Source organism: Ogataea philodendri (assembly GCF_020536065.1).
Source record: "Ogataea philodendri strain CBS6075 chromosome Unknown scaffold3, whole genome shotgun sequence".
Lineage (NCBI taxonomy): Eukaryota > Fungi > Ascomycota > Pichiomycetes > Pichiales > Pichiaceae > Ogataea > Ogataea philodendri.
The window spans coordinates 243,806-258,347 of NW_025764099.1; the positions used below are offsets into that span (position 1 = coordinate 243,806).

General features: G+C 48.3%; 11 protein-coding genes across 11 annotated transcripts; 5 read left to right on the forward strand and 6 right to left on the reverse strand.

Moving 5' to 3' along the window:
- On the reverse strand, nucleotides 1-435 carry OGAPHI_005603 (uncharacterized protein; the record flags this gene model as incomplete). The annotated part of the gene is made up of 1 exon (XM_046206802.1): nucleotides 1-435. The coding sequence occupies one exon, from the start codon at nucleotides 433-435 to the stop codon at nucleotides 1-3; it is 435 nt and encodes a 144-aa protein (XP_046059440.1).
- OGAPHI_005604 (uncharacterized protein) lies at nucleotides 16-2,332 on the forward strand (the record flags this gene model as incomplete). Its single annotated transcript, XM_046206803.1, has 2 exons — nucleotides 16-1,147; nucleotides 1,266-2,332. The coding sequence occupies 2 exons, from the start codon at nucleotides 16-18 to the stop codon at nucleotides 2,330-2,332; spliced, it is 2,199 nt and encodes a 732-aa protein (XP_046059441.1).
- OGAPHI_005605 (uncharacterized protein) lies at nucleotides 679-2,621 on the reverse strand (the record flags this gene model as incomplete). Its single annotated transcript, XM_046206804.1, has 3 exons — nucleotides 679-1,102; nucleotides 1,296-2,328; nucleotides 2,390-2,621. 3 exons carry the CDS (start codon nucleotides 2,619-2,621, stop codon nucleotides 679-681), a joined length of 1,689 nt encoding a protein of 562 aa, XP_046059442.1.
- A 90-nt stretch (nucleotides 2,622-2,711) lies between these two features.
- On the forward strand, nucleotides 2,712-4,304 carry OGAPHI_005606 (uncharacterized protein; the record flags this gene model as incomplete). The annotated part of the gene is made up of 1 exon (XM_046206805.1): nucleotides 2,712-4,304. One exon carries the CDS (start codon nucleotides 2,712-2,714, stop codon nucleotides 4,302-4,304), a length of 1,593 nt encoding a protein of 530 aa, XP_046059443.1.
- Nucleotides 4,305-4,331: 27 nt separating this feature from the next.
- On the reverse strand, nucleotides 4,332-5,285 carry OGAPHI_005607 (uncharacterized protein; the record flags this gene model as incomplete). Its single annotated transcript, XM_046206806.1, has 1 exon — nucleotides 4,332-5,285. The coding sequence occupies one exon, from the start codon at nucleotides 5,283-5,285 to the stop codon at nucleotides 4,332-4,334; it is 954 nt and encodes a 317-aa protein (XP_046059444.1).
- A 729-nt stretch (nucleotides 5,286-6,014) lies between these two features.
- Nucleotides 6,015-8,726, forward strand: OGAPHI_005608 (uncharacterized protein; the record flags this gene model as incomplete). Its single annotated transcript, XM_046206808.1, has 1 exon — nucleotides 6,015-8,726. The coding sequence occupies one exon, from the start codon at nucleotides 6,015-6,017 to the stop codon at nucleotides 8,724-8,726; it is 2,712 nt and encodes a 903-aa protein (XP_046059445.1).
- Nucleotides 6,663-7,492, reverse strand: OGAPHI_005609 (uncharacterized protein; the record flags this gene model as incomplete). Its single annotated transcript, XM_046206809.1, has 2 exons — nucleotides 6,663-7,114; nucleotides 7,342-7,492. The coding sequence occupies 2 exons, from the start codon at nucleotides 7,490-7,492 to the stop codon at nucleotides 6,663-6,665; spliced, it is 603 nt and encodes a 200-aa protein (XP_046059446.1).
- Nucleotides 8,727-8,735: 9 nt separating the features above from the next.
- Nucleotides 8,736-9,962, reverse strand: OGAPHI_005610 (uncharacterized protein; the record flags this gene model as incomplete). The annotated part of the gene is made up of 1 exon (XM_046206810.1): nucleotides 8,736-9,962. One exon carries the CDS (start codon nucleotides 9,960-9,962, stop codon nucleotides 8,736-8,738), a length of 1,227 nt encoding a protein of 408 aa, XP_046059447.1.
- A 219-nt stretch (nucleotides 9,963-10,181) lies between these two features.
- Nucleotides 10,182-12,068, forward strand: OGAPHI_005611 (uncharacterized protein; the record flags this gene model as incomplete). The annotated part of the gene is made up of 1 exon (XM_046206811.1): nucleotides 10,182-12,068. One exon carries the CDS (start codon nucleotides 10,182-10,184, stop codon nucleotides 12,066-12,068), a length of 1,887 nt encoding a protein of 628 aa, XP_046059448.1.
- A 41-nt stretch (nucleotides 12,069-12,109) lies between these two features.
- Nucleotides 12,110-14,230, reverse strand: OGAPHI_005612 (uncharacterized protein; the record flags this gene model as incomplete). Its single annotated transcript, XM_046206812.1, has 1 exon — nucleotides 12,110-14,230. The coding sequence occupies one exon, from the start codon at nucleotides 14,228-14,230 to the stop codon at nucleotides 12,110-12,112; it is 2,121 nt and encodes a 706-aa protein (XP_046059449.1).
- Nucleotides 13,553-14,236, forward strand: OGAPHI_005613 (uncharacterized protein; the record flags this gene model as incomplete). Its single annotated transcript, XM_046206813.1, has 1 exon — nucleotides 13,553-14,236. One exon carries the CDS (start codon nucleotides 13,553-13,555, stop codon nucleotides 14,234-14,236), a length of 684 nt encoding a protein of 227 aa, XP_046059450.1.
- Between the last annotated feature and the right edge of the window lie 306 nt (nucleotides 14,237-14,542).

The window sequence follows — 14,542 nt, forward strand, 5'->3', positions numbered from 1 at the left end:
TTACTCATTAGCGAAATGGATTTCTGGAAGCGAGACGATGACGCTTGTGTGTCTGACAATGATTACGATGGAGAACATTTTGGGGCTCGTGTGAGTGCAGTGTTTGTGGTCTTGGTAGCTTCGTTCTTTGGAGCTTACTTCCCTATCCTGTCCTCTAGATACTCCTTTATTAGACTGCCACCATGGTGTTTCTTCATTGCCAAGTTCTTTGGATCTGGAGTTATTGTGGCTACTGCTTTTATCCATTTGTTGGAGCCTGCTAGTGATGCCTTGGGTGAAGAGTGTTTGGGAGCACCATTCACAGAGTATCCTTTGGCCTTTGGTATCTGTCTTATCACGCTTATGGTGATGTTCTTTGCCGAGTTGCTTGTCTACAAATGGATGGAGAACAAGTTTGAAGGAACCAGCCAAGGCGGAGAGCACATGCACTCTCATTTCGGCGAGACTGACCTGTTTGTGAAAAAAGAAAAGGAAGACGACGAGGTCAAGAGTGAAAGCGACCATGACTACGTGCGCGAAGCCGAGGTCGACTCCCCCGTCAACGACAACCGTTCTGAGAACAAGTCTACTAATTTATTTGATTCTAGTCACCACTTTGACCACAAGAATCACCACCAAGACCCAGAGGTTATTGGTACTCTTGCTCAAGACTCTGAGAAAGAGTCTTACTATGGACAATTATTGAACGTTTTCATTCTGGAATTCGGTGTGATCTTCCACTCCGTCTTCGTTGGTCTGACTCTGTCCGTTTCCGGAGACGAGTTTGTCAATCTGTACATTGTTATTGTGTTCCACCAGCTTTTTGAAGGTCTTGGTCTCGGAACTAGAATCGCCATGATTAATTGGGATAAGAACAGAAGATTCACTCCATGGATCCTTGCTGCTGCTTACGGTGTCTGTACCCCGATCGCTATTGCCATTGGTCTGGGTGTGCGTAAGACCTATCCTCCAAACTCCCGTACTGCTCTCATCACCAACGGAGTGTTCGACTCCATCTCGGCCGGTATTCTGGTGTACACCGGACTGATCGAGCTGATGGCCCACGAGTTCCTGTTCAGCGACGAGTTCAAGGGCAAGGAGAATATGAAGAAGATGGTCCTCGCTTACGTGGTGATGTGCACAGGCGCAGGCCTGATGGCTCTTCTTGGTAAATGGGCCTAAGTACACTCAGAACACTATATTCTTGAGAAATCTAATAATCTAGGTTAATACGTAAAATACACAAAGTACACAACTTTTGTGGACACGATCAAGTGTTCATGTAGGTGGATGGATCAACTCCCTCGGCCGGGAACTCCTGGATCTTGACATCGAATCTTTCCTGGATCTTGTTCAAGATCTCCTGGTCCTGTTCGTTGGACACAAACGACACAGAAAGTCCCTTGGTACCGAATCTACCTGCTCTTCCGACTCTGTGCAAGTACTGGTCGGCCTCGCTAGGAAGATCGTAGTTGATGGCCAGGTTGATTCTCTCGATATCGATACCTCTTCCAAACACGTCGGTAGAGACACATATTCTCTTGTTGTACTCCTTGAACAGCTTGTATCTGGCGATTCTCTCCTCCTGTGGAATACCGGAGTGCACCACGATGGATGGGAAGTTGGAGTCGCACAACAGCTTGTTCAATGCAGTGGCTCTTTTGGTCGACTTGACAAAGATGATCACCTGGTTGAACTCCAACGAGTCCAACAGCTCTGCAAGCTTCAAGTTCTTCTTCTCCTCTGGCAAGTTGATGTAGTATTGTTGCAAACCGTGCAGAGTGAGCTTCTTCTCGTCGTCAACGTAGATCTCCAATGGGTTCTTCATGAACTTCTTGCAGATAGGTCTGATTTCCTGGGAAAGCGTGGCAGAGAACATCATCACCTGTTTCTGGAATGGAGTGGCTCTGAACACCTCCTGGACGTCTCTTCTCATGTCGACCTGCTCAAGAACCTGGTCACACTCGTCAATCACAAAGTTCTTCACGTTGTTGAGTCTGATCAGCTTGTCTCTCACAAGGGCGTTCAATCTACCCGGAGTACCGACCACAATGTGTGGACAAGTATCCTTATTCTTGAGTTTCTCGGCGTCTTGCTTGATGTTGACACCTCCGTAAAACACCTCAGTCTTCACCTCTGGCATGTACTTGGAGAATCTAGCGTACTCGTTCTTAATCTGGTAGGCCAATTCTCTGGTATGACAAATCACGATGGTGGAAATCTCGCCTGGAGTTGGATCCAGCTGTTGCAGGGTCGACAACACGAAAACCGCAGTCTTACCAAGACCAGACTTGGCTTGACAAAGAACATCGTTACCCAAGATGGATTGTGGGATACAGGCCTGTTGGACTGATCAATGTTAGTCAAATTGGAGCACAGTAGTACTTACCTTCCGATGGGTGCTCGAAACCGCAGTCAGCAATGGCTCTAAGCAATTCAGGCTTGAGCAAGAAGTCTCTGAAACCGGTGGTGTGAATTCCCACGTAGGAACCCTTTTTGTCGGTTTCCTCCTTGCCATCTTCGCCAGCAGCAGCCTGTTGGGTTGGAGCGACGTTGATTTCTTCGGAATCGGAGTAATCCAATAATTCTTCTTCTCCCTCGGCGGACATGTTGTAAGGTTTTTTACCAACTGGTTTTGCCATTTAGTGTTCGTCGACCAAATTGGAAAAACCTGGGCAGGGTAACACAGACACGTTAAAAGTGAGAGTTTTTGATTTCTTTCCTGTGCCAACATGTCCACCGAATACGAGAAAATATACTTGAACCAGTCCAAGCAGGCGGGCAGAATGCGTATTGCCGACTCGGGGCTCGGCTGGAAGGCCCAGGCGGTTCCTGGGGCCACGGCGAAGTCGAATCCGTTTCTTCTGCCCAGCGAGGAGATCTCCAGTGCCCATTGGTCTAGAGGCTCGCGTGGATGGGAATTGCGCATAGACACCAAGAACAAGGGCGTTGTGATGCTGGATGGGTTTGATCAGCAGGATCTGAACGGTCTCAAGAACGAATTGCAGAGAAATTTCAGTGTTCCTTTGGAAGTGAGAGAACACTCATTGCGTGGATGGAACTGGGGAAAGACCCAGCTGACCAGAAACGAGCTCACTTTCAACATCAACAATAGACCGGCGTTTGAGATCCCGTACTCGGATATCACCAATACGAATTTGAGCAGAAAGAACGAAATCACTGTTGAGTTGAACTCGACAGAGCAAACAGACCCTGAAAGGACCGGAGACGAGCTTGTGGAGATGAAACTGTACATTCCGGGCACTGTGGAGGCCGATGAGGATGAAGGTGAAGAAGAAGACAAGGAGGAAGCTCCAGAACAAAAATCGTTGGCCCAAATCTTCAGCGATCAACTCAAGGAGAAAGCAGACATCGGACAGGTCACCGGCGAGGCAATCGTGTCATTCGAGGAGATTTTGTTCCTCACGCCAAGAGGTCGTTACGACGTGGACTTCTACGACACTTTCATGCGTCTTCGTGGAAAAACTTACGACTACAAGCTGCAATACTCCCAAATCCAGAGAATCTTTTCTTTGCCTAAACTATATCAATTGAACCACCTGATTGTGCTTCAAGTTGACCCTCCATTAAGACAGGGGCAAACCAGATACTCGTTCTTGACAGTCCAGGTCTCGTCTGAAGAGGAGATCGAGGTGGACTTGAACTTGGACGACGAGGAGTACGAAAGCACCTACAAAGAAAGACTCAACAAAACGTACAATAACAACACATATATGGTTTTATCGAGCATTCTGAAGGGATTTACCGAAAGACGTGTTGTTGTGCCGGGCAGCTTCCTGTCGAAGGACTCGCAGGTTGCCATTTCTTGCTCGTTGAAGGCCAACGAGGGACAATTGTATCCATTAGAAAAATGTTTGCTGTTTGTCACCAAGCCGACGGTTCTTATTCCGTACTCAGAGGTGACTAACATTGTGTTTTCCAGAATCGGTTCTGGCACCGGCGCGTCGAGAACCTTCGACATGGAGGTGAATATGAGAAACGGAGCACGCTCGCACAGTTTTGGAAACATGGACAGAGGAGAGCAAACGTTGCTTGAAAATTTCTTGAAGAGCAAGAACGTTAAGGTCAGAAACGACGAGAAGGTTGCGCAGGAGATGCTTGCCAATGCAATGGCCGATTCCGACGGAGATAGCGATATGGACATGGGTTCTGCAGACGACGACGAGTCGCCTGACGAGGACTTTGACGGCGGCGACGCGTCCGACGACGACGTGGCCGAGGAGTTCGACTCCGACGCCAGCGGCAGCGGCAGCGAAGACTCGGAGGACGACGAGCCTCAAAAGAAGAAACCTAAAAACGAGTAAAGATGGTATAATATTAATCGAAGCTCTTTACAAAACAGACTTGCTCACTTCTCCCCGGACGTTGAGCTCGAACTCGATTTCTTGGAGTAGCGCCTTGTTGTTGAGTTTACGGATCACCAGCGACTTGCGTGTTCCTGGCGTGTAGTCTGAGTTCTGCTCGAACTTGAGCACTAGACCGGTTATGCGTCCAACGTCTGGGAACGTGCGATTCTGGAGCCGGTTCTTGATGGAGATCAGCTCGATAGTGGACAGCACACGCAGGTCGCGCTGGTCAACTGCACGGTTGTAAGTTGGATCGAGCGACGGGATCGGGATTGGTATTGGGATCGAGCTCGCTGACCGGCTACCACTTGAAGCCGTCGTGTGACTCGTGTCATGTGACCGGGTGCGTTGCAAGGAGCTGGTTTCGCTTTTGTCTGATTCCTCGGAGATGGGGGTCAAAGGAGTGTGCTGGTGTACCGAGGAGTGGCGTCTCTTGGACTTTTGGGACTTCCGTGGCTGTTTTGGGGCCGGTTTCTTATCTTGGCTCGCCAAGTTGGAGACGCTTGGCAGCTTGTATATTTTCTTTAACAGTTCGTATTTGTGCTGATTCTGCTCCATTTTCTTGAGTTTAGGCCGGATTTCTTTCTCGAGCTCCTTGATGACCGCTTTGACTAGCAACTTATCGCGATATTCCAAGGCTTTCGCCATTTGATGGTACAACGCGTCAAGATCGGAAGATTTCTCTGTAGAGTCTGAGAAACCGACAAACGAGTAGTCTCCGAGCTCGAGGCCCTCTGAAGACCGGTCGTACAGCTGTTCTACCTTTCCGCCAAACTCTGAGTCTGTTTCGTCGTCGTCGATGTCCGGAAGGTCGAACTCGTCGATCATGGACGACTGGAAGTCGTTCTTGAGACTCTCGCTGGACAGAGACACGGTGAGACTCTTGAACACAGGCCGGTCGGGCTCAGATGGGGGTTGTTTCGCAGGAGGACCAGACATGAGAACTACAAGATACCATACGCATGATGAGGGGATTTATACAGGGCGGTTGATTCGAAAACCTGCTTGTAAATACGACGAGTCAGAATGTGCTACCAAATGGAAAAAAAAAAAAATAGACGCCCCTTGTGGCACCGGCTGAATTTTTTATTGCCGGAAAAGGCTCTCGTGTGACCGAATCCGTGCGGCCTCCCTGCAGGATGTTGCCGGTGCAAAAAAATATGCAATTACCGGAGGATAATTTTAGGGTCGATAAGAAAACAGAGCTGGATGGAGTAACTAGCTAGAGAGGTTAGTAGTTGGTTGTTGAGTTTAAAAACCAAGTCGAGGTAGAAAGATTGGTTTTTCGGACCACTAAGGCCCTTTGGAATATGTGTAGCACACCCACGTGGCTGCGGAAATTGACATTCATAGAAAACGGGGAAATAGCTTCACAGAGAAGGAAAAAACAATAGCTCGCGACATGGATATTTTATTGTTCAATAAAACCTGCGTAGAAGCGGCCTACCGAAAATTAACTCAACTAAACCTATTACCCTCGCACGGTGTGAATAGTAGCACCAGGAACTTAAATAGCTAGCAAGTCGCAGTGCTGTTTTCCAGCTGTTAAGTCAAACTTGAAATTCTGCCACCCTCTTTTGCAACCCCTGCACCGGCTGCTGCAATTATTTTTGTTTCTGTCAAGAGTACAAGTCATTAGCTAATTTAACTACCCATTCGGAGTCGCGGATGAAGTTCGGCGACGAGTTCAACGACAGATCGATCTCCAGATGGAGGAATTACAACATCGACTACAACGACATCAAACATAAGATCAAGGAGGCAACTACCGCGCTCAAAGACTCGAATTCCAGTTACTCTGATAAGTCAAATGACACCCACGATACAGACAACTCCAAGTCGTCCAGGTCCTCGCGCTCGTCTATAGAATATGCCCAGGACAGAGTCACCAGAAAACACCTAAGGAAGCTGTTCAAGGTGTTTAAGGAACAGATTGAGTTTGCGTCTTTATTTGTGAACTCAAAGTACGGAGAGATCTCCAGACGTATCCTTACCACCAAGAACCAGCTCAACATGTTCATCAACTCTACTCTGGAAGCTCCACAGGAACAGAGCGGGATCCAACAACGGCTTCAAAGAAGAAAACTAGCCACCATCCAAAAGGAACTTGAGTTCATATCGGCTGATTTGCAAGATCTGTCCCGTTTCATCCTGCTCCAAAAGATCGCCCTCAAGAAACTGTTCAAGAAATTCATCAAACACAGCGATTACCAGTATAAACACGAGCTTGTCAACAAGATCACCGCAGAGTGTCTTAACGGTGACCCAAACTCGTTTGTCAATCTGTACTTGAACGATGCGGCTTTGGAGCTGACTTTAATGTTCGATGTGATCAACAACTACAACGCCACACGGACGGCTCAGCCCGTCGCCCACGACACCCGCAGGCAGTCTGTGATCTCCGCAGAGTCCCTCACGTTTGCTGACTTCCGTCCCAACGAGTTTGCACCATCGAGATCCACCACGTTCGATCTCATCTCGCACAAAAAGGGGTCCGTCTGCCAGCGGTTCTGGGTCCACAACGACAACGTTGACGAGACGAAACTCAAACTTCTCAGCCAGTTCAAACTGATTTCGGACGATACAGGACTCGTGGACGACGATGTCCATCCAAAAACCGTGAAAAAATACCAGCAGCCAGGCCCAACTCAAACCCCGCCACGACAGCTCAAACAGACAAAGTCGGCGGTCGACTTGACCAAGCAGAACACGCAGGACGACTCTACCTTCCGTCCAGACACCAAGATCGTGAAGCTCTGGCTCAACAACTTGGATGATCCTCTCGTGACCTCTCAAGAAGGCTTGTCGTTCTTGTCGTCATCGGACACCGTCTTGTCTGCGGGACTCGTTGCACAGATCCACAACACACAGTACTTCAACTCGCGGCGTGCAGAGAAACCATTGTTGATCTCTCCGATCGGAGGCCTTCATCAATTTGCAGCTACAAGCGTCACCGAGAAGCTCATCCAGTCCCTATTTTCTCCTTCTAAACTACCTGTGGAGGTATTCAAGAACAAGATCCTCAAGGACTGGTGCGATTCTGGACTCGTTGGCAACCCAAAGATGGCCCAGTTGTCCTTGGACTGGTGTATTGACAAGAAAATGGCTCCTTTAGCCAAAGTTTCGGTGAACAGACTCAGATTCATCAGTCTGAGCCAGGAAGGCTCGCAACCAAAAATCGACTGCTACCTGACCTTGGACAGCGACGTCCAGGTCCACAAGATCGACTCAAATTCGGATTTGAGTTTCAACTTCCCTGAAGACAGCGTTCCTTTCGACCATTCGATTCTGGAAGTCAGATACGACACGCCGCTGAAAGTTCTGCCGCCGGCAGTCCAGTCACTAATCAACTCGCATCTTGTCTACCGTGTGGACAATCTAAACTTTTCTCTCAACAACTATCTCCTCTGGAGATTCTACCAGAATTCTCTCACGGACGAAGCAATGCTGCAATACATTGCACCGTGGTTCGAAGTCCTGCAAAATCAGGATATTCGCAAGCTTCCATCCATCACCAAGAAGCCGTCAGAAGAAGCTGTCAAGTCACAGGCTCCAAAAGGAATTCTCCTCAACAGGAACGAGCCATCGGATGCCCAAAAACAATTACAGGAAGGAAAACGGTACTGGAACGAGTTTGACGACGGAAGCGACCAGGAATACGATCAAGGGTACTACGTTGATGACGACGACTACGACTATTCGGACTCAAGGATGTTATTTGGCAATTTCGCCGGACTAGGGTTTCTCACTTCGGGCAGAATTGATGCTATATTACAATACTCTAACAAAATCTCCAACAAGCTGTCGAGCTTGCTGCATATTAGACCGGCTCGAGCAGAGGCCTCTCCGTTGCTGCCTTCACACCACAATGGTCAGCATTTATACAAGTCATTAATCAACGGGGCTGGTCCAACTGAGGACGAGTCTGAGTCCGACACGGACAACAGCGAGAACAGATCGCTGCTGAACCGGCTGAAACGTTCGCCAAACAACGGCGAGCATTTCCACCAGCGCCAAATGTCTCTGGTGAACGGCCAGTCCAAGTCAAACGAGATGGTGGCACAGATAAACCACGACCGCATCCTGTGTTTCCTTTACCTGACGTCTATGTTGGTTTCTTTCCTGACCACGGGAGTTGGTCTTGGAGTGATCTACTCCACGCTGCAGACCAGTGACGACGTGACAGAGACCAGTGGAGCCATATTGCTGCTGTGCTTTGGTCTCGGTTGCTTGGTGTTGAGTCTGCTTCTCAGCGGCGCAGCGGTGTGTCTGCTAATGGCTCGATACAGTTGGCCTCCAATGTGGCACCAGGTGCTGGTGTGGTCGAGTCTGCTTCTCATCTCCGTCCTCTTTATCATCTCTTTGGTGTCATGTTTCTAGAATAATAGATTATCTCATAAGCTTATGACCAAACTTCTCTTGCGTATATTCGGGGCCAAAGTCGTGGTACTCTTGTTTCGACACGGCGACACTTTCGAAACCGCCTTTGGCAAAGAACTGTTTGGCTGCGTGCCAGCCGAAATCCGCGTAGTTCCCGTCCCATTCGAACACCTTCACCTCGTCGTCAACAGGAATCTCTTTATTGAGCTCACTAATCAGTCTTTCCTTCAAGCCTGGCAAATTGCATGTACCGCCTGCCAAAACGACATTGGCACACAGCAATGGCCGCAACAGTTCAGGAACGGACTGCAGAGACTCCTGTATCGTCTTGACAAGACCGGCTTTGTGCACTCCGCTGATTTCTGGCTGGAAAAGCACCTCGGGAACTGCAAACCGTTCGTCGAACAGCTTAAGAACCTGCTGGTTCTCGCGCACACTGGACGACAGGTCCTGGTCAGAAATTGCATAGCCCGTCATTGTTGTTTTAAAGTCCGGAAGCACGTAATTTGTGGAGATATTACCCGGGTCGCTTAAGAGCTGTTTTGGCTTGAGCTTTTTCAGTCTCTCCACCTTTGCCAGCGCGGCATAATAGTCATTGGTCACATAGCAGGCCGACTCCTTGATGTTGTTGACCAGAATGGGCTCGTCTGTGACGTTATAATGGCGGAAAGAGATCACCTCACGCAAATATCCGTTGATAAACCGACCGGCGATTGACATTTTTTTCACGGCCTTCCAGTAAGGTAGACCATTAATCATCGGCACGACATAAGTAGCGTCGTATCCGCTATCAATGACCAGCTGGAAATCATTGTATCCCTCTGGTTTAGTGATCCATGGGGCCACGGTGGCCACCGACCCGCGGTACAACGCCCCAACGCCATACTCCTCAAACAGCACCTGGTCTGTGTTATTCTGAAACTTGGAGTATGTGACCGGGGTTTCGCAATAAACAACGTTGGCGCCGTTCAACAGGTCCTCATCTTTATAGTGTTTAACAAACGCAGAGTCCCAGATCTGTCGCTCTATGGTCCACTGGTATAACTGGCCATGTTCGATAGGTCTTTTGAATTGCAAGCCAGACAGTTCAATGGACCCAACACTGTTGAGGATGTCTCCCAAATAGAGGCCCTTATCGTTGGATCGAACCAGACAATTCGGAACATGAACAGGCGAATCGTCCGTGGTGCGTCCTAATTTGATATCATACGACCCATTGTCTATTATAAAGTTCATCGGGGAAAGAAATAGGATAAATTTTATTTATTTATTTTGTTTCTCAAGAGCATGTTGAAAAAGGGACACAAACCTGTTTCGAGAGCGTGTTTGGAATGTCGGCAGCGACATCTGAAATGCGACGGAGTGGAACCCGTGTGCACGCGCTGTAAGAAGCTGGGGAAGGAGTGTTTTTTTGTGAAGAGCAACAGAGGAGGATCTAGAAAGAAAGGAGTCAGTATGAAGCGTCAGAAAAAGGAGCTGAAACCCGAGTTTGATATGCTGCTTCCATGCGGAAAGTTCTCCACGGAACTCGACTGCGATAAAAGTTGTCTATCAAATAATGACGGTACTCAGTTACCGTGCGCCAAACATCAGACGGTCAACTTTTATCCGACATTTAATGCCTCTAAAGACAAGACCATTCTTGACGCTATTTTTGATGATGAATATCTCAAGCGCCCTAACGAATACTATATCAGCGCTGTTCTGGTCAAGGATCTGGATCTAGACTCGATCGTCCAGAACTACTATGGCCAGTTCCACAATTGTCATCCCTTTATGCCGCAAAAGCACGAGATATGGGACTATCTCGATAGCATTCCCCACAAGTACGATCTTTTGCTGGCCATGAAACTCATGGGAGATGGCCAAACGAAAACAGTCTACGCCAGAGACGTCGAAACCGTCAATTATCTGGTAAACTCTATTTTAAGCTATTCACGGCAGGTTGGCAAAGATTTGGTTTCTTTGCAGGCCCTTCTCCTGGCAGCCATGGCCGCACATATCTCGTCCTTGCACGATGTCAGCCAGAGCCTTCGGCAATGTGTGGTGTCGCTTGCCCTGGAGATGGAGCTCAACCTGGTCGATCAGGCACAGGTTCCTGATATATTTATGGATGTGAATGGTTTTGTGACAACAAGAACCAAAAACACCCCCAAAACAGTGGACACCGTTGACAAGCTGTTGCTATCCCCACGTACATCTCAAGTTCCCCGCGAAATCCTTGAAAACACCGCCCGTCGAACACTGTGGGAGCTATATTTTTTCGACACGCTTAGCGGTACCGCATCCGGCCAGGCTACTTCAGATCTCGCTATCAAAAAAATCCTAACTTTGTATCCAAAGGACATCCCGCAATCCGTTTTCGACTTCAAGAGTCGTGCAGAATGCTGCAAACTGGTGAACGATTCTATAAAACTGAACGTGGCTATCCAGGACAATCAGCATTACCAGAAACATCTCCAACATCTAAAGGCTGCCATTGGCAACTGGGATCTCCGCATAGACGATCCCGACGCGTACCATTCGCCGTACCTGGTGAATTCCAGTGGTTTTGTCAACGAAGGTGTGCAGCAGGCCGTGATACTGGTCAACTACTCCAAAATCTTCATGCACAGGCCGTTCTCATATTTATGGAGACCAGACGTTTCCAAACACCCAGATCTTTCTGATGGCAGCAAGACGAAGGATGCCAAGTCGCCAGAGAAGCAGGAGGCAGATTCTCGCAAGATCATCGAGACTCGACGGACCATTGACTCTGCCTCCTCGGTAGTCAAACTGCTACTCGACACAAACCCCACTAAGATCCTGGACAGAACGCCATTTTTCGCCTGTTCACTGGCGTTCTCGTGCCTGGTGCATCTGAGTGCTTACTCGTGGGTCGAGAGCAGTCTCACTGTTCTTGACGATTCGTCTAGCGAGCTGTCGTCGTTGCGAGACAGCATCAGCTCGGAAGAACTCGAAACTTACACGGAGTACATCAAGCTGGAGCTCGGAGGTATCTTCCAGATATCGAGACATTGGGCCTTGTCGGCGAAGTTGGTGCAGCACATCAAGGAGACATTGAAGAAGGTGTCGCCAAAGCTGTTTGCCAAAGTCCAGGCAAGCATACCTGAGTCCCAAAACTATGTGGAGGTGGACTCTTCAGAGCCATCCTTGGACAAAATGAGTACCTCCACAGAAAGCAGTTTCCCAACAGCACCGTCCTATGACCTGCCAGTCACCGAGATCGACTTCAACGAATACGAGCCCGACATCGTGGGAATGTCATTGGACCCTCAGGATAGCGACACGGGATGTGACTGGGTCGACAGAAACGTCTTTGAGTTTGAGGATTTTCTATAGTTCTGTTCATAGCGGAGAATCCTGTACGTACATAGCACTAATTAGTTGCGTTTTGAAAGCGGAGCCACCAGATCCAGAGATCTGTTCAGAATTCCTTCTATTCTTCCTCGTAATGCGCCCGAGGAACATTGCACTTCAAATGTCTGGTAGTCGATCTTGGCTTCGTTCTTGCCGATCTTGACCACTCCGCAGTTCTCCTCTCTGTTACTTTGGAACGAGTCGCCAAACTGCACGCCCAGAAGCTTGAGGATCTTGTCGAGACGAGCGTCGGCAGAGAACTCGTCCTCAGGCTCTTCTTCCTCCTTAATGTCATGTTCGTGATCGTGATCGTGGTCGTGGGGTTTTGATGATATCTTGACCGACGCTGGGGAGGAATCGCAGCTCATCAAGATCGCAAGAACAGAATCCGCAATTGTATCGTCCACCATTCCAGAGTTCCATTCAACAGTCACCACCGAGTGATTGCTCTCCAATGTGATTTTCACCGTGTTCATCACCTCTGCAACGTACTCCTCTTCGTCGTCAACAAGTTCTTTGATGTAACCAAACATTTGGGTCAATTGCCATTTGATTAATGTCTTTGTAGCAGTACACCGTAGCGACTGTCTTTGTCTCACCACAGTGGTGGTTAGACCTGCAAACTCTCTCAGATCGTCGATCTTCAAAAGACTCAGATCAAAGTTCTTTTGCACAAGCACTCCGTTGACAATGTCGTGCTCTTTTGGCAGCTCGACGGCCAATTGGCCCATCACTTTGGCGACCTTGATACCTTCAAAGGTGAGGGAAAGCTTCGAACTGTTGCGCGGATTGTAGACCTTGACTTCGTTTTCGGTGTTTTTGAACTTTTGGTATTTGGACAGTAAAGCAGACTTGAGTCTTCCCATCTGGTTGGTCTCACCGTGGACCAAAATAATGGCCTTTGGATTAACCAGCTCAATGAAGCTCGAATTCTGTTCGTAATCAACATGTGCAGCAAACGAGATCTCCTCAATGTTGATTTTCCGCGGAATCATCACATCCGGGTTAATTATAGAAGGAATTTCGCTAGGTTCTGTGAGAAGAGACTTGGCCATTGTTCCTTCGACGGAGTAACCAGTCAGAATACACGAGTTGCGTGGGTCAGGACACCATTTCTCGAGGATTTTCCGCGAAATACCGTTCTGAAGCATTCCGGGAGATGCAATTAAAACAGACGAGTCTAGATCGTTGATTTTTTCAATGTTTGTAATGTTTTTGATGTATTTGAAATGGAATGGATTTTGGTTTGTTTCTGTGAATTTCTTTCTGATGCTATCGTTCATCATGTTGACATACCGTTGGTAGACGGCCATACATTTTTTTGCCAAGTCGGAAGCATAGTAGATCGGAACCCGTTGGAGTTCTGGATTGTTAGCCCAGTATTCGTCCAAGATCAATAAGATTTCCTGAGCACGTCCCAGAGCGAACACTGGCAATAGACATCTTCCTCCCTGTTGGATTGTGGAATGAATAACGTGGGTCAGTTTGGCCTCTCTTTCGACTCGTGGGACGTGAGTGGCAGTTCCAAAAGTAGACTCTGTGATGAGCAGGTCTGGTCTCGAAGGAGGGAGCTCCGCCGAACTCAAGTGTCTGTCCTCTTCCCGCGAGTAATCACCTGTAAAGAGAAACTTGAGGCCTCCGAGCTCGACAAAGAACATTGCGGCTCCCAGCACATGGCCGGCATGGTATGCGGTAAATCTGATACCCTCCACCTCGATGGTGGAATGATAGTCGATGGTTTCAATTCTGTCGAGCGACTCGTTGAGGTCCTCGTCGGTGTAGAGGAAATTGGCCGAGTTTTCGTCGTTGTCGTCGGCAATGCTTGTAACTCTGACAAAGTCGTTCAACAGCCATTTATAGATTGCCTTTGTGGGATACGTCATGAACACTCTACCTTTAAAGTTTGTGTGCTGCATCACGTATGGCAGCGAGGCCGCGTGGTCGAGGTGGAAATGACTAATCAACAAGACGTCTACTTTGGAGAGGTCGAAGTCGTCGTAGAAGGGCAACGACTCTGCCCCAGAAAACGCCGGGTGAACGCCCGCGTCCAGCATCACCACCTTTCCCTTATACTCGACAATGTGGCAGGAGCGGCCGACTTCGTTTCCTCCGCCCAAACAGTAAAAGTTCAACTCTTCGGACATGGTTGAAAACAAAGAGAGTTGAGAAATATTCCCACGAAAAAAAATATCTTTTATTTTATTTATGAATCGCCAATGAGTGAGTCTAATTCAGCATCTTCCGAGCCTTTAGACCTCATCAAACTGTGTTTGGATGAGCAAATTTTTGTGAAATTGAGAGGAAGCAGAGAAATGGTGGGGAAACTCCATGTAAGTATCAAATTGCTATCTGTCACTAACTCCAGGCCTACGACATGCATTGCAATATGGTGTTGAGTGACGCTACAGAGACCATTTTCTACGTCGACCAAGGCTCTTCCGATATACAATCCAAAA